This window comes from Pteronotus mesoamericanus, unplaced genomic scaffold, assembly GCF_021234165.1.
Source record: "Pteronotus mesoamericanus isolate MK-2021 breed Mesoamerican mustached bat unplaced genomic scaffold, CSHL_Meso_final contig_557, whole genome shotgun sequence".
NCBI classification, from domain to species: domain Eukaryota; kingdom Metazoa; phylum Chordata; class Mammalia; order Chiroptera; family Mormoopidae; genus Pteronotus; species Pteronotus mesoamericanus.
The window spans coordinates 5279493-5299476 of record NW_026555200.1 but is presented as its reverse complement, the minus strand read 5'-3'; the positions used below and the strand labels follow the sequence as shown (position 1 = coordinate 5299476).

Here is a 19984-nt window from a genome sequence, read left to right as displayed (position 1 = left end):
AGAAATGCCATGGGCTTTTACAGAAAACATCTCTAAGTTGTATTTATTAAAGTATACTTGGGGAATTTTAAGTGATGTTTAATGAAAGTACATTTGCCTGTCTTCATTTATGTTCTGGAAGTTTGTTTCTTAAAATTTTAGAGATGAGTTATTTATTGATTTAAGCGTGAAAACATAATAGCAGACCCACTCTAAGGATCCTTTTATGCTTTCTTGTTCTCTGGGTAACACCTCTAATTGTGTGAGTGAAATGGATCGATGTGACATGACATGATAAAATCGCAAATCCAGTATATACTCACAGAAAGACTAGTTTCAAAACCCTCTTTTCTTCTGCAAAAACAGTTTGGTTTATGAGAACCTCACATGGTCTGCTAATAGAGATTCTTAGCATTTTTAACATCATCCCTGTTTGCTTCTTGTTCTACTTTTCATCTTCTAACTTTTTTCTAGGGCTGCTCTTTTTAGTAAAGCTAAACAAATCGTGGCATCCTACAGCCTTACTAACCTTTGTTAATCCGCCTGCTCGTCACATCTTGTATGGCGTCTGTGCTCACTCATGGGGAAAAGAGTTTCTGGAAGAAGCAACAGCAATAACCAAGGCAAATGTGGGGAAGTGGCTGCATGGGCGTTAGCATGGATGGGGCGCAGGTTTTACTTCATTCTCCTGAGATAGTGGAGATGTTATTTTATGCCATTTTGTTAATAACTCCCTATGGCCTTAGAGTGAGAGACTCACTCACGGTGTCAGTCTTCCTAAGAAATTTGCTTGCAGATTTCATCACTTATGCCAGAAAGTGAAAATCTGGATTAGTGTTACTAAACAGACTAATCTTTATATTAATAATAATCTACATTTGCATATGTCTTAGTAGACTTGCCCATCATTTAGGTTTTTGGTTTTTTGTTTTATATGGGTTTGTTTTGTTTTTAAATTTGGTTAAAGCTTTTTTTGCTTGCTTTTTCTTCGATTTGATTTTCATTTTTTACATTTTAATTTTGGTTATTTTGGGGCCATTTTTTGGTTTTGTTTTTCCAAAGGACGCGGATTCTGATAGCGGGGATGATTCTGACAAGAGGTCCTGTGAAGAGAGCTGGAAACTGATTACTTCTCTGAGAGAAAAGCTGCCTCCCAGCAAGTTGCAAACCATTGTTAAAAAATGTGGCCTCCCCAGCAGTGGGAAGAAACGAGAACCTATTAAAATGTACCAAATACCCCAACGAAGGCGCCTGAGTAAAGATTCCAAGTGGGTCACCATCTCAGATCTTAAGATTCAGGCTGTAAAGGAGATTTGCTATGAGGTTGCTCTCAACGATTTTAGGCACAGTCGGCAGGAGATTGAGGCCTTGGCCATCGTTAAGATGAAAGAGCTCTGTGCCATGTATGGGAAGAAAGATCCCAATGAGCGGGACTCCTGGAGGGCAGTAGCCAGGGACGTCTGGGACACCGTTGGTGTCGGGGATGAGAAGATTGAAGACGTGCTGGCCAGTGGTAAAGGCGGAACTGATGTAGATGACCTCAAGGTTCATATAGACAAGCTGGAAGACATTTTGCAAGAAGTCAAAAAGCAAAATAACATGAAAGACGAGGAGATAAAAGTCTTAAGAAATAAAATGCTCAAAATGGAAAAAGTCTTGCCACTGATTGGGTCTCAGGAACAGAAAACCCAAGGAAACCACAAAGCAAAGGAACCCGTTGGTGCTGGTGTCTGTAGCAGTTCTGAGAATGATGTAAGTAAAGGAGACAGTGGAGACCTTGGGAAAGAAGAACGTGTTTCCCAGCTGATGAACGGGGATCCAGCTTTCAGACGTGGACGTCTGCGTTGGATGAGACAAGAGCAAATCCGGTTTAAGAACCTGCAACAGCAGGAGATAGCAAAGCAGCTACGTCGGCAGAATGTACCTCATAGGTTCATCCCCCCTGAGAATCGGAAACCCCGGTTCCCCTTCAAGAGCAACCCTAAACACAGAAACTCCTGGAGTCCTGGGACGCACATCATCATTACAGAAGATGAGGTTATAGAGCTTAGAATCCCAAAAGCTGAAGATGGAAAGAAAGGAAATAAGGAGGAGAGCCAAGAAAAGGGCGGTAGGGCAGCTTCTAAGGACCCCCAGTTACTATGGGGCTCTCAGGGCACACGAAGTCAAGATCACATCCAAGTTAGCAAGCAGAATATTAATAATCAACAACAGCCACCTCAGTTACGCTGGAGAAGCAATTCTCTCAATAACGGCCAACCAAAAAGTATGCGCTGCCAGGCATCTTCCTCCTCAGAGTCGTTAAACTCCCACACTGGGCACCCCACTGCTGATCTGCAGACTTTCCAGGCGAAGCGCCACATTCATCAACACCGTCAGCCTTACTGTAACTCTAGCACTGGGGGTCAGGCAGAGGGCAGTACTGCAGCCAGTTCCTATCAGAGGCAGACTGACAAATCCAACCACTGTAGCCAGTTTGTGACACCTCCACGGATGAGGCGACAGTTCTCGGCACCCAATCTCAAAGCTGGCCGAGAAACCACAGTATAAAACTTACTGGACAAACTTGAAATCCTGGTGGAGGAAACAGGCGATGGTAGCTTGATTTGGGTTGGTTCTAGCCTTGGCCTTGAGTTCCTACTATTTACATTATTTGAATGTTGCGTTCCTACAGATACTAACTGATTTTAATATTGTCAAAACATAAAACACTGGTAAATGTTTCAACACCTCCCGTTTGTTTGTATACCATAATGGGCAGTTTCTGGAATTTTGGACAAAACACTGAGACCTCTCTTTTTTTTCTGAGACTATACTCCTTTCTTGGTGCCTTGATGATACATGGACTGCTCTTGTTTTAGTGTAAGTTTATTATGTTTTTATAATGCCTATAAATTTATCTGATAACCAGAAAGGCCTGCCTCTTGTTTTTGCAGATATTTAAAGGGGGAATTTGACATGTAAAATTAAATGTCCGTTATTTCCCCATAAATATTAGATGTTAGTTTAAAAATAATAACATGGAACTATGTGCACACAGCTTTGGATTTCTCATCCATGTGTGTTTTAAAAAAATATATAATTGGACTTTTAAAAAATATGTATACAATTGGACTTTTCATAAGCCAAAACAAAATGTCTTTGGCCGTATTTTATAGTACACAGCTTTGGATCTTCCACAGAACTTCCACATCTTATTCTTCTCCATGTTATGTAGAACTGATTCAGTAAGGTTTCTCTTTTGACTATATAATTTGTCAAAATACTGAAAATTTTATTGGCACCATATCTGGATTTCTGTTTGTGGTTTGCATTTTGAAATTTAATGTATCATTTTACACATCGAACTGTTCACCAAAATCATGCCAACAGAATTACCAGCAAAATACTTGTATACTCTGAGCAGTATGTGTAAGTTTATAGGGAGGTTATTTGTTAAAGAGAGGAAAGAGGTGGGACACGGGGAGAAGGCTACAACATATGGCTGTGTGCTGTGTGCTTTTAGTAGATGGTAAAATAATGAAATAGATTAACTTTGGTTGGATTTAGAATAAAGGAGATGCTGTATAATAAACTATTCTTTGGTTACCAGTAGTGAAGCTCACAGACATTCAAGCAAGCAGAGAGAAGTCCTGATGAACATTTATTGTATCAATACCTCATTTTTACTGTTTTGTGGTCTCAGTTTGCCTCACTGGAGAATATACTTAAAAAGATGGATTTTAATGGGAAGAAAAGAATAGTTTTCTGCTTCTCTTGAACATGTCAGAAACTTTCTTAAGAGGCGGTGTGAAGAGCCAGCAGCATCTGCAATTGTCTGACTTCACATTGTTGAAGATTCCAAGTCACACTAAGTCACCAGTCAAACACTGTCTTCCAGGTGGTGTGAAAAATTGCAGCCAAGATAGCAGTTAGCATTCAATGAAGCCTTAAAGATTGTGATTACGTAGTTTTTTTCCTTTTCCTTTTTGTATGGGCACTATGCTTTATTAGAACATATTTTTAATCATAATGTTTTTTCTTTGCTTCTAAGAAAATGCTTTCTTAATGCACAGAAAGTTGCTTCCAGTTAACTTTGGGGGGATGTTTTTGCTTTTGTAGCTGGAAGAGTCCTAGTCTTCAGTTGAGGTTTTATGGCAGATTATTAGGCATGGGTGACTGTTTGTGGTGGTTGACTAATTGAGATGATGATCTCTTGTACTGTGTGGTTTCAGTGTTCTCAGTAGGCTCCTTCCCATCGGTCACTTCATAGCATGTCATGTAAACCCCAGTTTTGTCCTTTTTTATTCTTCTTAGATATAGATGCATTAACTAGTCCTTTCTTGTAAAAAGAAATCATTTTCTAATATTAGTAATAGTAATTACTCAGCTTTCACCTTTGGAGCAAAACTTGGCTCTTATTTCCCTAGCTTGAGATAGCTTAAGGATACTTTTATATATGTTCATTTTTATGATGGCCTTTTCATCTCATTATGGGCAGATGATGCCTCCTTTTCCCACTAAACAATGGTAGTGAGTTTCTACTGGTGACCAGGTGACACTGTAGAATGAAAAGTAACAGTATTTTCATTTGCAGTTGTGGGTTGTGATAAGCATGGTACCCAAACTGATACTCTAAAGAGTTAGGTTTGTGCTTGGGCTGCATCTGCTGATCACGGCACCCTCCTCTTGCTGAAACGTGTAGGTATCAGAAGGAGCCCGTAATTCCAGGTGACTAGGAAGAAATGACCCAGGGTGTGATTGGTTGCCACATTTGTCCCTGAATTCATGCATTTGAGAGCGTGTGGTTGTGTTTTTAAAATTACTTCATTGACTCTTTTTACTAAGTAACTAGTGCCATGCTTTTTGTGAGCTACTGATATAGCCTATGTTGCTGTTTGGTTTTTAATTTGACAGTATTTCTCCCTAAGCTTAAATACAGGACCGAAGAGAACTGGTCGTCATTAACCCGTTATTATATTATTGAAGTATTCCTAGCTATTATCGTAGCGAAATGAGAAAAAGTGTTTTTGTTATTGAGACTATATAATGATCTGACAATAATGGAAATATAGAAGGGTCCTAATTAATTGGTATAATTTCACAAACCAGAATGGTATTCAGAGAGTCAAAAACATTCTGCTTATCTAATAAGTCTAAACCAAAGGGCTTTTCCTTTATATTTGCTTCTAATTCTTTGTAGTGCTTGGATTTGTTTCTTTGACTAGAAAAGCAGTGAAGTATTGTTTATTCCACTGAAGTGACTTGAAGTGACCTCTTATGTGTTAGGTCCAGGTTGAAGCTGAAACAAAACAAAACAGTTTGCCACACCGATGTCTGTATTAAACACTATTAGACTACAGGAAGTTACATAGATTTCCTATGGTCAGCTGCTGTACCCCCTATGCCTTACTGGTCCTTTGTAGGCTTGCCTTAATGATTGTACAGAAGACTGGGAGGAGGGGAAGCTGCCATGTCCTGGTGCACCTTAATGAAGATGCCTTCTGAGGCACAATGCAAAGAAAGCATTTGTTCTGTGCTGTTAGAGCCGTATTCTGCATTATGAGCAGTTTTCATAATTGTCCAGTTTATGTCATCCTTCCGAGGTTTTATAATCTGCTCTATATACTTAGTGTGAACCACTCTCGGTTGTGAAATGTATTGGTTTCCTCCCATCATTACTGTAAAGTCTTCTTATTCATGAACAATGGATTTCTCCCTCAATTTCTTTTTTAAAAAATGATTCAAGATTGTTTCTGAGTGTAAGATCTGCCTTATCAGAAAAGGAGAGTTTGTGATGTTAAAAAAAATAAAGTCCTCATTCAATAAAAGTTGAAATCATCTTCTAAGTGTGATTTCTCTCTGACGTCGGGGGAGGGAAAAGTGAATCAGGGTGACGCTCATAGGCTCGGTATTGACCCTCATGTATTGCTTTTGCTCTTGAAGGTGATTGTAAATCAAATCAATTTTTTAAAAATTTCTACATGAACTTGATTAGCTCAAGCTTTTGCTTTTGCTCTCCACTTCTATTTATTAAAATTCTATCTGTAAGGGGATCTGTAACCTCTACTTTGTGCTACATTTTACTTAAAAACTTTTCTACTATAAGATGAATGAGGGGATATCAAATAATCTCTTTCTGATTTATTTGAGTTTACCTTAAAATGTGTTTTCAGTTTTTTAAAAATTAATCTTGATTTGAAGTTCTTAAAAATGAAAAGGTGTAATTCCCTTCCTTTGGAGAGGAACTAAATTTCTAAAAAGCTTTGAGTAACTGTTTAGCTCTTCTATTTTTTTCTTTAACCACTGCTTTTCTTCACCCAGAATATTGGTGCTTTGCTAGAGGTGAAACAGGACAGAGTGGAAGATTTTTCTGGAGTGGACCATCAGTCTTGTTGAACATTTGGACATGACATTTTTTTATATTGAAAAACACAGTCATACATTGTGGAGTAGAATAGAAACCTACATGAGGTTTTTTTTTTCCCTCATGAGTTTTTAGTGGGGGAAAAAAAAGAAGCTTGGAACTTGAGAGAAATGTTATGCTTGGATTGATTTTCTGCGGGCCTCATATTCTTTCCTTTAGGTACTTTGTATTTCTCTGCTATTGGAGAAACTGATGGGAAAATTGCCAAGACCTGACCACTGCTAGGGCGACACAGGTGGTTCCAGTGCAGTATGATACGTGCAGTAACAGTTGTGTGCACAGGGTGGGAATGGGAAGAGTGGGGAAGGTTTTTGAAGGATCAAGCCCTGGACCAGGAGCTGAGTCCCAAAGTACAACTGGGAATGTATCCAAGTGAATAGCGGCAGGGGTGGGAGGAAGCATGTCAGGCCCAGGGAGCTGGGAGTAAGTTGGGGCGGTCAGAACACCAGCTGTGTCGGGTGGTAAGCAATGAGGGCCGTTGGGTGGATGAGGGCCAGACCCTGGCATGCTAAGGAGTTGGGATTTTATTTTAAACGTGTTGTTGGGAAGCAACCAAATGATTGTATACAGGGAGATTGCGTTACTAAATTCAACATTTAGAAATGACCAAGTTTGGGTTGGAGGATGGGTGGGAAGGAGGCGAGTTCAGAGCCCAGTGCTCTGGTTGGGAAGTTGCAATATAAACTACGTGAGAAAATGCTTTCCAGAGGCAGGAACAAAGGAGAGACTCTGATAGAGTATTTACAGGTGGAATCAACAAGTCAGCTGGCAGGTGGGATGTATCCTGTGCATACAAGTCACAAGGTGTTGAAAGTCCTTGCTTGGATTGTGGCTGGAAAGTAAAGCAGATGAGACCAAGACAGGACTAAGAGATTGGGAGAAAAGGGAAGCTGCTCAGTCTAAGAAGGGGCGCTCTGGGACCCCTAGAAAGATAGGTCTGAGATTGTGCCTGCGCAGCTGCTGGTGGTGTGCACATCGAGGTGTTGGCAAGAACTGAGTCGTTGATGTCTCCTGACTGTTGCGTATTAATCTGACATTAAAAGAGGAAGGCCATATTAGCAAAAGGAGCCAAGCCTCGAATATAAAAAACAGCCTAACTAGAAAGTCCAGAATGATAAGATTGATTTTACCTTCCATGCCACCTCCTTCAGAGATTCCCTGTTTAATTGTGGCACCATCATCTCTCACCTGGCATATTGCAGGAGCCGCCTAACTTGTCTCTTAGCTTCTATTCTTGGCCCATATAATCCATTGTTCACATAGCAACCAGCATCATCTTTTAAAAACATCACATCATACATATCAATGGCCTCCAGTGGACTTCTTATTTTATTTTTATTAAATGTATTAGGATAACATTGGTTAATATCATTATATAAACTTCAGGTGTACAACTTTCTAGTATGACATCTGTATACTGTGTGTTCACCACTTGAAGCTTAGTCTCCTTTTATTACCATGTATTTGATCCCTTTTACCCTCTTCGTCTTCTTCCCACTTCCACTTCCTTTCTGGTTACCAGCAGTCTGGTGTCTGTATCTATGTAAAATCTAAACTTCTTACTGTAGCCTTCAAAGCTTTCCCTGTTTTGGCTTCTTGCCAGCCTGACTGTATCACAACATTCTCACACTGTGAGCACTTTGGACCTTTGTTCCTTCAACATGCCGAGGTTGTTCTCACCTCAAGGCTTTTGCACTTCCTCAAGACTGGAATCCTTTCTCCTCAGGCTTAACTTCTCTCCCAGGTCTGCACCCAGGCCAGCTCTCACTGTTTTAATCATAACACGTAATAGTCTGTGTAATTGTTTGGTTCGTCCTTGAGAATATAAGCGTACCTGGAATACTCTTGTTTGCTTCATGAGTCATCTGTGCACATTACCCAGAAGAGGGGTTCTCAGACTGTAGTGGGCATCAGAATTCCCCAGGGGCTTGTGGAATGCAGATTGCTGGGCCCGCTCCCAAAGTTTGTGGTTCAGGAGGTGTGGGGTGGGGCCTGATCGTATTTGCCTTTCTGTTAGTTCCCGGGTGGTGCGGATTCTGCTGTATCCGCAACCACCTTTGAGAACCATTGGTCTAGAACAGGAGTTTGCGAGCTTTTTGTAAAGCTCCAGATAGTAATTAGTTTAGGCTTTGTGGGCCCTTTTGTTGCAACTATGGAACTCTACCATTGAAGCAGAGGAGCACCCACTGACAACATGCAAAGGAGCAAATGTAGTTCTGTTCTGATAAAACTGTTCATGAAAACAGGCAGAGAGCTGGATTTGGACCTGGCCATAGTTTGCTGGCCTCTCCTCTAGAAAATAGTCACTTTTGAAAACTCTTCACTAGAACATCCATACATGACTATGTATCTGAACTGGAAGACAGCCATGTACCAGACGCTGGTGATACAGTAGCGAGTGACAGGTCCCTGGCCTTGGAAAGCTCACAGGACTGTGGAGGAGGCCGCTATTAGACAGTCACACCAACAGCTATACAGTGCGTTTGTGCCAAATGACAGGAGACGACACAGGGCGCTCTGAAAGCTCGCGACCAGGTGCCTCAGGGGATGCAGGGGGGCCTTTCCGTGCCCTCAGCTGATGGCCCTTCTTTGTTTCACTGGGAGAAAGAAGCAGTCCGAAGGAAACTTCCTTTTTTCCCCACTTCTGGTTCCGCCGCACCGGTACCCTCACTTGGCCTTGCTCCTCTCTCAGCCTCTGCGCAGTAGGTATTGCCATCCTGTCATATACGCTGGGTCAGCCAAAAAATCCATTAGGTTTTTCCTGTAAAAGAAAAGACACGTTTTACATTTTCACCAATAACTTTATTGATTTGGGTGTTTTGAGTATGTCAGCTTCTCCCAATATTGGCTTTTGTGGGTAGAGGCCAGGGGTGCTGCTAAACACCTTCCAGTGCATAAGATAGTCCCACAGCAAATAATTATTTGGCAAAAATGTCAGTAGGACCAAAAAAGTTCACAAACCACTTCTGATATGTTCTGTCAGTCACAGCACCTTCTCCATACATTGCACAGATCTTTTTTTTCATTTCAGTTGTGTTTTACCTTTCTTAAAATAATAAAGCATGATACGCTGAAAATGTATATTTTCTTCTGTCTTGAATATTAAAATGGCTGTACAAAAGTTCACCAATTTTGATGTTTTATTTATTTTATTATTTATTCTATTACAGTTGTCCCAATTTTTTACCCCTCTTGGCTTCCTCCACCTGACTTTTTTTTTTTTTTAATGCGTGCTGATATGACAGCTGTCACAATACAGTCTAACAAAATTATTGCAAATGATGTTAAGGACAGCTAAACACTGCCAGAGCCATTGTATGGAAAAAACTAAATGAACTTTTTGACCAACCCAATACCTACTGTTAGTTCTATTTTGATTGGGATAGCACCTACCCCTAAAGATCTTAGCACGCTGGCTTAGATCTCTGATTAAATGTTAACCTTACACAGAGACTTCCCTGACCACCTAATGTAAAAGTCTTCTTGTTCTCTCTTCTCCTGTTAACCCCTAACGTCTCCCTTTCTTCATGGTACTTCTCCATGCTGAAATCATACTGTGTGGTGTCTGTTTACTGTTTACTGTCTCTCCCCATCACCGCTGTGTTCTAGCATCTGACATGTAGCAGGGGTGGAACTGGATGGATGGATGGTAGTTAAAAGAGTATGCTCTAAAGTCCAGTTGTCAGGGTTCAAATCCCAGACAACTTGCTAACTCTGATCTTTGGAAGGTTACTTAACTTCTTTAAATCTTTTTCTTTAACATGAAGATAACAATAATACAATCTTCATAGGGTTATTGAGCATACTGAGATAATCCATGTTCAACATTTAGAACAGTTCCGCCACAAAGTAAGCCTACACACAAGGGTGGGCTGGTGAGAGAGAATATTCCAGAAGAGGGAACAACCAGTACAGTGCTTTTGTAAATATAGGTTTTATATTGAACTAGCTAGGACTTTCTATAAATACAAAAGGCTACGATACACATTAATTTTTAGGGCGCTTTCCATAATTATCCCAGTTTTCACTGTGAAATCTGCAAAACAATAGTATCTAAATCTCTTTATCCATTTTTTATAGAAAATTGAACACTTAGAGTTTTTTCGTTGACATACAAAATGTCCTTGTTGGAAGCTCATGTGCAGCTTGTGTTGGAGAGGAGGAGGCCAATTCAGGAAACGGTGCTGATGTTTGGACTACAATTGCAGATGGAAATTTTCCCTGATCAAAAGCAGTTCAAGTTTCAAGTCCATCGTGTTACGGAAATCTTTTTATGTCCGTTTAATGCCACTAAAGTATTAACTGTCAGAACCTAAAGATTTTGTTTTCATTGGTAGCTTGACCAGCTTGTAAACCTATTCTTGAAGAAATTCTCCAATTAAGTCAGTCACAAAAAGCCAAAATTGTATAATCCTCCTTATATACTTAGTGTAGTCAGAATCATGGACAGAAAGTAGAATAGCGGTTGCTGTGGCTGCCGAGGGAAGGGGTGGGGTGGGTGCGAGAATTTAGCATTTGGTGGGCATAGTTTCAGTCTCAGGGATGAAAAGAATTGTGCAGATGGGTGGTGGTGGTGGTTCCACAGCATTATGGATGTGTTTCATACCGGGGAACGGTATACTTAAAAATGGCTAAGATGGTAAATTTTATGTTATGTGTACTTTATTTACTACAATAAAATAATGGGGGAAAATAAGAAACAAAAAATTACTCAAGATATTAACATTTTTTTTACTTCAATTAACATTTTTTTTAACCTCATGATCTGTAGGTAAACCAGTACTTTCTCTTTTTTGCTTAAAGAATCCCATATAACATAGGTTTTTTTAGGGAACCCCCCCTCTTTTATTTTGAAACAGTTTAAACCTGCTGAGAATCTGAAAAAAATAATACAGTGAAGCCTTGTATATCCATATGCATGTATTTTTCCTGAATCATTTGAAAGTAAGATACATTATGACAGTTTACTCCTAAATACTTCTAAGTGTATCTTCTCAAATCAAGGATATTTCCTTGATATCATTGATATCTTGGATGATATCATCCAAGAAATGTAATGTTGATTCAATATCATGCAATATACAAGTTTATTTTTAAATTTACCTAATTGTCTCTTAAAATAAAAGTGTTGGAAGTGTGTGGACTTATAATCCAAGATCCATTTGAGGTTTATATATTGCATTTGGTTTTCATTTTTCTGTTATCTTTCATTACATTGGTGTTTTTGGAGTCTAGGCCCCATTCTCATTTGTTGGGTTGTTTCTTCAAGATTAGATTTAAGTTAAACATTTTTGATATGAATGCTATAAAAGTGGTATTGTGTACTTCTATTGCATCATATCAGTAGACGTGTCAATTTTTATATAATCAGTAACGTTAAAGTAAATTTAGTTAATGTGATGCTTCCCACTTTTTCCTTAAAAAAATTTTTTTAAGGTTTTTTATTTATTTATATAGAGAGAGGGGAAGGGAGGAAGAAAGAAAGAGAGAGAAATATCAATGTGCGGTTGCCTCTCACGGGCCCCCCCCCACTGGGGACCCGGCCCACCACCCAGGCATGTGCCCTGACTGGGAATTGAACTGGCACCGCCCTGGTTCGCAGCCCAGCACCGAGCCACAGCAGCCAGGGCTTCTTTCTCTTTCTCATTAATAGGTGTCTAGGGTGACACTTGGGATTGTGCGAATATTCTGCCTTCCATCCACCTTTCACTCAATTGTTTAACATTTATTAATGAGCCTGGCCTGATTCGATTACTACATCTGGGGTGCAGTACAGTGATTTTCTAATTGTCATTCCCTCTGCATTTATTGACTGGCTCGTTTCGTTTTTCTTTCTTTCTTTCTTTCTTTCTTTCTTTCTTTCTTTTTTTTTTTTTTGTTAACAAGAGCTTTCTCTTTTTATTCACCCCTCCCCCTTCCTTCAGTATCACTGTGGACTTGTGGAGTCTTTTCATGCTAAGAATGGACTATATTCTTTTTCTGTTATTCTTACTGGCCAGGGGGAATCTGTGTCCTTTTGAAATGGCCCCATTGGTCTTTGAATACTCAGTGCTTTCTTGCACAAGGCGTCCTAGGCTCCCCTGTACTTTCCTTGTCCCAAACCTGTAACAACCCTTTTCCCAAGGAATGTCGGTTCCTTTTAGTGGGGAATGGTATTGGTGCCAGGTATGCTTAGAAAATAAACTTTTTAAACGGATTGCCTGTCATTTTGATAGTGTACTGATACCATTTAAGAAGACTTTATGTGTTTTGAGATGGTTCATCATTTGGTCCTCTAGATATATATTTTTAATGTTATCCCCTGAAGTATCAATCTGTTGATGTCTCTTTTTTTTTTTTTTTCTAATCCTCATCCAAGAACATGCTCACTGATTTTAGAAAGAGGGGAGAGAGGGAGGCAGAGGGAGAGGAACATCGATGTGAGAGAGAAACATCTATTGGTTGTCTCTCATAGGTGCCCTGACAACATGGGGATGAACCCACAACCTCGGCACGTGCCTTGCCTGGGAATTGAACATGTGACCTTTTGGTCCAGGGGACAAGGCTCCAACCAACTGAGCCACACCAACTAGGGCTGGGCAGCATATTTTAAAATGCTATGCTTACACAATGATTTGGTATTCTGCTATTGCCAAGGTCTCTCTTCCTAACTTTACTTGTTTTATTATTTTTTTAAACTGCTTTTTTCCACTAGTACTACAAGGAACATTTTCAGCCATTTTCTCTCAGTCTTTCCCCACCATGTAATTTTAATATCACAGATATGTGATATGTCTCTTTGCATACCATATATATATTTGTGTTTTACATATAGAGAGAGTATCCCTCAGGAATGGCTTTTTGCTTTCTCTGGGGTTATGCCCTCATCGAGAATGCATGGAGTAGATGGAGAAATAAAGGATAAAACTGATCTGTATTATAACAATACATTTAGTATTATAACAGTATATGTTAAAATACACTATTTAAACTGAATGCTAATAGCACTGTGATCTTTTGGTTGCCTGAAGGCTAAGCTCATCCTACAGCTGCCGAGATAGTTATATTTCATCCTTAGGGAAGGGAGTTCAGAGTCGACGGTCCTAATTTTTTCTCATCCAAACAGCTAGACAATAGTTGCTGATACTTATGGATTTACTCTTTCCCAGTATTGTTTTTCTCTGGAATTGCTTGATGTATAAAGGTACTGTTTAAATATGTTACAATATTTAAGAGTGTGTTTTTTTCCCTCAAAACCGCCGCTTTCTCTACCGCAACCCCAAGTAAAGAACTCTGGATCTGAGGAAGCAGAGACTGCAGTTAACCAATTTTTTTTAAGCCCTTACCCATTATAGACTTACCTTATGTGCTTTGTGGGTTTTCCCCCTAGTATTTACCTTTATGCCTGTCTTTTTATTGTTTTTCCCTGTCTCTGTCTTCTCTTTTTTATTGTCTTTTGCTGTCTCTACTTTCCCCAACATTCCTTCTGTTTCCTTTCCGCTTGTCTCCTCTCTCCTACATGTGGTCTCCTTTCTCTTCCTTCAGGACTATGAGAGCAAATTGCAGGCCTTGCAGAAGCAGGTTGAGACTCGATCCTTGGCTGCAGAAACAACGGAAGAGGAAGAAGAGGAAGAAGAAGGTGAAATCTAGAGATTGACACTTTCCTGTGTATATCTTTTGGATCCATATAATCAGATCCATCCTTTATTTGTGACCATGGTTGACCCTACCGTTTATTGACATTTTACTGTACCAATTAGAAGATGATTTTCTAAGGCTGCTCAGTGCTGAGAGCCCAAGCTGCATTGTATGAGGTTGGGGTGGGACTGTGGTCCTCAGAACAGAAGGTTCTCAGCAGCCTTCATACAAAGCCCTCGGGCACTTACACTGTCCAGTATTGCTGTGCACGCGAAGTTCGTGTACGTGTTGCAGACAAACACAGAGCTTAGTCTTTGTTAATATGTTCTGTTCTACTTTCTGATTTATGGTTTATGTCAGGGATTTTCCAGGGAGGGCTTCGGAACATATCAATATACACTAAGTCTACCTCTCTTAATTCTTCCAGAATTTCTTAGCTGAATTAGGACTTTTTCAGTTATTGCTTTCTGTTACAGTATAAACATTTGTCACATTTCACTTCGTCACTCAACCTCAGAAATTTCAGGCTCCAAATTAGCTTTGAAGCAACTCTTAATTTATGTACTGAATTCGTTATTTTTAAATGTCTAGGTGAAATAAGACCGCTTCCCCGTGTACTAGAAATAAAAATAGATTCCGTGGCATTGTACATATACTAGGGGTTTTTATACATTATAATCCACACATTAGAGGTTATCTTTAATAAAAAGGAAGAGAAACTTTGATTTATGTTTTAAAATAAACAGGATTTTTAAGAAGTTTTCTGAAATGTATATACTACTTTCATAATATCAACAGAATGTAGTAAGCTTTACTAAAAATAAGAAAAACACTACAATGATGGTAACATTTTTCGTCAACAGCAGTTCACCTAGTGAGTGTTGATACTTTGGGTCTGAGTGAAGCAAAAGCAAAAAGCAAAAAAAAAAAGCAAAAAAAAAAGCAAAAAAAAAAAAAAAGAAAAAAAAAAAAAAAAAGAAAAACAAAAACAGCTGACTGGAGAAAAACTGAGAAATACCTTGCTTGCTAAAAGAGATGAGGTCGAGGAGGATTTAGTTTCTACATGCTTATGAGATCACCATTAAATACTTTGTTGCTCTTTCAGTTCCTTGGACCCAGCATGAATTTGAACTGGCCCAGTGGGCTTTCCGGAAGTGGAAGTCTCACCAGTTCACTTCCTTAAGGGACTTACTCTGGGGCAATGCTGTCTACCTGAAGGAGGCCAATGCTGTGAGCGTGGAGCTGAAAAAGAAGGTATGGAGAGGGAGGCCGGGCCACCCGGCGGCAGAGCCGAGCTTGCTGGCGCTCTGGCGCTCGTCGCGAAGCAGCCTTTCCCTTAGGTGGACGTGGCTGCTGATTGCTCTGAAACTGGTTCATATGTGCCTTTATTTAATATATGTGCCTGGAGCATAGTAGGTGCTAATGATATGTTTATTAAGTGAAATTCTTAAAATAACATGTTTTCCAGCTTATTTTATAAATAAGGAGACTGTATTCCTGATGTGCTAAAGAAGCATGTTAGTAGAAATATGCTTCCCTTGGGTTTTTGAAATTTTCATTTTTATTTTAATTTTTAAAAAGATTTTATTTATTTATTTTCAGAGAGAGGGGAAGGGAGGGAGAAAGGGAGAGAAACAGGGATCAGTTGCCTCTTCGCGTGCCCCCAGCAGGGGAACCTGGCCTGCAGCCCAGGCATGTGCCCTGCCTGGGAACCGAACGTGTGACCTTTCAGTTTGCAGGCCAGTGCTCAGCCCACTGACCCGCACCAGCCAGGGCGGTTTTCTTTTAATTTTTTACTATGAAGTCTGCACCTCTAAGTCCCACGTGCCTCTCCCCTCCTAGGGCCTCGTGGGCAGTTTTGTGCAGTGGGCAAGCACGTGTGCTCTGCCCTCACAGCAGGGCTCCAGTCGCAGGTCTCCTGGCTGGGAGGGTGCTAGCAGCCCTGTCTTCCCTTCCCTCGGCTACGAAATGCGCTTGGCAACAGTGCCGGCCACGCGGGGACTCTGTGAGGGGTAAAAGAGTGAATGTTCTTTACTTTCCACTGTTTGGCAGTGTTCTGACTGCTAAGATAACAGCAAAAGACAATATTGTGTAGTAGGTAAGAAGAGCAGAGACTGCCTGACTTGGGGAAAATTCATTATCTGCTCCTGGGGCTGTATTCTAGTTCTGCAAGATGAGGATAAGATGTCTTCATTCATAATCTCCACCACCCATCTCATTTTGTGATTATTTATTAATTACTCCTTCCTTCCGTAGACTAAAGGAAGGCAGGGACTATGTCTTTTATTTTCTTGCTGCTATATGTTAGCATTTAATTAAATATTTGTTGGTGAAAATATAAAGTGGTAGTGAGGAATAAACGACATGGTGTGTACAAAGTACTTACCATACAGTGAACACTTTTTCTTTAATATTATACTTGTTTATTTTTAGAGAGAGGGAAAGGGAAAGAGAAAAAGGGGGAGAGAAACATGTGTTAAGATCTATTGGTTGCCTCTCAGAGACACCCAAATGGGGGCCTGGCCTGCAAACCAGGCATGTGCCCTGACCAGGAATTGAACCTGCGACCTTCCAGTTCTCAGACCAGCACTCAGTCCACTGAACCATACCAGCCAGGGTAATAAATACTTTTAAGAGTCGTAGTTGTAATTGTCTGACTTTAAAATTGAAAACTGTGACATGCTCCCCTCCCTGCCGGTAGTGAGAGACTAGATAGAGATCCATTCTTGGGCCTCCTGTAGAAGTCTTCAGTCAGCCAAAATATATATGTGAGTTTAGTGTGTGCAAAAACACAGGGGCAGGCTAGGAAAACAAAATTTTAAAGTAGCTTAATTTTAAATTTAGATTATTCTCTGCGATGAGTTTATAAGTGGCTGAGACTTTGTGGGTTGTTGGTTTTTTTTCCAGTTAACCACAAGCTCTTTGTTGAAGATACACTGTATGTTTGACTTCTTTTCCATCGGGCATGATTATATCTCCTGTCTCTGAAGCTTACATGCTGAAAACAAAAGCCGTTTTTGCTGGTTTGTTCTTTCTCTTTAGGTCCAGTTTCAGTTTGTGCTGCTGACTGACACATTGTACTCCCCTTTGCCGCCTGAATTACTTCCCACTGAGATGGAAAAAACTCACGTAGACAGGCCTTTCCCTCGTACCGTGGTGGCAGTAGAAGTCCAGGATCTAAAGAATGGAGCAACGCATTATTGGTCATTGGAGAAACTCAAGTATGAAATGTCACTCTTAAAGCCAGTTGTTTTATTTAGGAATTACTAATGGGCTCAAGGAGGGGCCTTTCAAACCTGGGCTCTCTATGAGCGGTCACTGCTGCTTCCTTCTCTGTGCTCCAACATGCTGTCCGTGGCCAGTGATACTGCTCTCCGTCCGTTTTCTTCTGAGGGAGTGAATCCCACTCACACACACCTCTGTCATTTGTAGATAGGACTTAAATTTACCCTTCGGAGACTCTCTTATGTTTTGAGTGTTCCAATTTCATGGTACCTACTTATGTCTTAGATCCAGTAATTATTAATCTTTTCTGTCCTGGACCTCAGGATGACCAGTAATGTGCAGGAAAGTTATAAAGCAGCTTCCTTTGCTTTTAGTATGATGAGGTATTTTTCATCGTTTCAGTATATTTGAGATACACCATTGAACAGTGTTTTTCCTAGGACTTGGTAAAGGTTAGGTGGCCACTCTTGACGTTTGGTGGCTGATCTCTAGACTCAGACACTTTGGATGCTGTTTTGGTTTCTACGTTTAGACTTCCTTTTATTTAATATCATTAAATGACGGGAGCAGCCTTTTTTTTTTCTTTTTTTTTTTTTCAAATTTTGCATGGAACATATTTCCAAAGTGAAACGTCAGTGCAGTCTCGTGATGTGAACCCGGTGCCTTTGTGTTTACTCCGTAGGCAGAGGCTGGACTTGATGCGAGAGATGTACGACAGGGCGGGGGAGATGGCCTCCAGCGCCCCGGACGAGAGCGAGGCAGCTCTGACCGGCAGCGATCCGTTCTATGATCGGTTCCATTGGTTCAAACTTGTAGGAAGGTATGTGATGATTTTATTTGACATCTTCTTTTTAAATAATGAATGGTTTCATTTTAATTTTTTAAAACTTCCGTAAAATTTTATGGAAATAAAAGGCATACCCAGCCGCCCCATTTACAGTCTGGTCCACTCCTACACAACCACTCTGTCATTTGGTATAGTTCCCTTTTGGTTGTTTTCAACATGCACACTTATTTTAAATCTCAAACTTTCAAAGTAATTGACAGTCTTCCCAGACTCTTAACTTATTCGCAAAATGTATTATAGTTGAACAGGATAGATTTGAAAGAAAAAGAAAACCTGTGTCTATATCCTACAGTTTAATTTGTAGTATGACTTACAACTTACCAGACAGCACCCTCTCCATGATCTCACTTTTTTTTTTTTTTAAAGCAATTCATCTCACTTTAGTCATTGCCAGGGTAGATGAGTTGCACACCTTGGTAGTCCTTTTGAGCCTCTTTTTTGTATACATACTTTCAGCATTCAATGAAAATAAATAGTGCCCTGTGAGTGTCCATATTGAGGCAAGTTCTTAAAAGTTTAGAATTTAAGAAGCAGAGAAATTTAAGTTTTGAGCTTAATGATTTCAGAATTTAAACTGCTTTTCAATTGCAAAATCTTCCTGACAGTTTTATAGGACCTGGGTAAAAAAAGGAAGAGCTGAAGGCATAGGATTTCGAAAAAGACAAAGTCTTTTTCACTCTACTGTGATAGTGGAATGTTTTTAAAGAGATTAATTGGCCAAGCAAGTTTTCCCACGCAAGGCACATCTTTGCTTTGCCATGCACCAGTTCACACATTTTGTTTTCTGCCCCCAGATGCCATTGGAACTGGAATAAAAATTTAGACATCATTTCACCTGATACTGAGTGGCTCTTTTGAGGCCTGGCTGCTGATCTTTTGTGCAAACTGGAGAATATAAACATTTCAGGGCATATTATTTACCTGGGATATTCTACTCATGTGTTTCTTTTGCTTTCTTATTCTAAGAATCAGTCCTTGTTCCCTTTCACCTGAATCAGATGATTTATGCTTATTTTATCCTTTTGCTTTTCACTTGCTTTTATTGTGTTGATTCCTCAGTGGGTTCTGTGCTGTTGGCACCTGTAGCTTCCTGTTTAACCAACTATTCCTCTCTCCTTGGCTGTGTCAATTGGCGTCTTACCTGGTGTCTAGCTCCCCCATTTTCCATGGCTGTGTGAATGAGCGCCTTGCCGACCGCACACCCTCCCCCACTTTTTCCACGGCTGATTCCGACATCACTGAGCTGGCTGACGAGCAGCAAGATGAGATGGAGGATTTTGATGATGAGGCATTCGTGGATGACACCGGCTCTGACGCAGGGACGGAGGAGGGATCAGATCTCTTCAGTGACGGGCATGACCCGTTTTACGACCGATCCCCATGGTTCATTTTAGTGGGAAGGTTGGTGAGGTTATTGTGAGAAAGGCAAAAAGGGACCAGCTCTTGCTCTAAAGAGGCTCCTTGTGCAATTTTGGATGATCTTGCTTTAGCCAATTCAATTCATGACACGCTGATCCGGCTAGAGAGTCCCAGCCAGTGTGTGTGAGGTACTGGGTCTACTTGGTGCAGCACAGGGCAGTGTGTGAAAACTGCATGGAGGACTCATTGCCTTAAATTGCCCAGTAATATTCTTCTAAAGGAGGAAACCCCAGAGGAGAAAGTGATTAAAGCTTAAGAGTCAAAGGTTACAGGATTGAAGAATGTCATTGTGGTCTGATGTTTCCTTTTTGTAGGAATGTGAGTAAGGAAGCCTAGGTGACAACTTGAGACAGTGAGCAGAGCAAGCCAGGATAGGCTGGATGATTTGTGACATCAGCAGGAATCAAGAGGACATAAGTGGAATTAGGAGTAGTTGTAGGTTTTACTTTTTCCTCAGTCTATGAGTGCAAAAAAGAATCAAGAACACAGCT

At 40.3% G+C, this 19984-nt stretch overlaps 1 protein-coding gene and 1 non-coding gene across 9 annotated transcripts in view; both read left to right on the top strand.

Annotated features, from left to right (window-relative positions):
- KIF1B (kinesin family member 1B) overlaps window positions 1–19984 on the top strand; it is a 131170-nt gene that overhangs the window by 70952 nt on the left and 40234 nt on the right. For 5 of the 8 annotated variants that reach the window (XM_054579767.1, XM_054579764.1, XM_054579766.1 and 2 more), the window contains 5 exons: window positions 13910–14003; window positions 15108–15256; window positions 17045–17223; window positions 17910–18047; window positions 19227–19475. In XM_054579767.1, the coding sequence (XP_054435742.1) occupies window positions 13910–14003; window positions 15108–15256; window positions 17045–17223; window positions 17910–18047; window positions 19227–19475 (809 nt within the window). Of the gene's footprint in view, window positions 1–1041; window positions 5767–13909; window positions 14004–15107; window positions 15257–17044; window positions 17224–17909; window positions 18048–19226; window positions 19476–19984 lie in introns of those variants that run through there. The other 3 variants (XM_054579769.1, XM_054579770.1, XM_054579771.1) reach the window with 2 other exon arrangements.
- On the top strand, window positions 14835–14905 carry LOC129075695 (small nucleolar RNA SNORD56). The gene has a single exon (XR_008529671.1). It is a non-coding gene; the product is annotated as a small nucleolar RNA SNORD56 (small nucleolar RNA).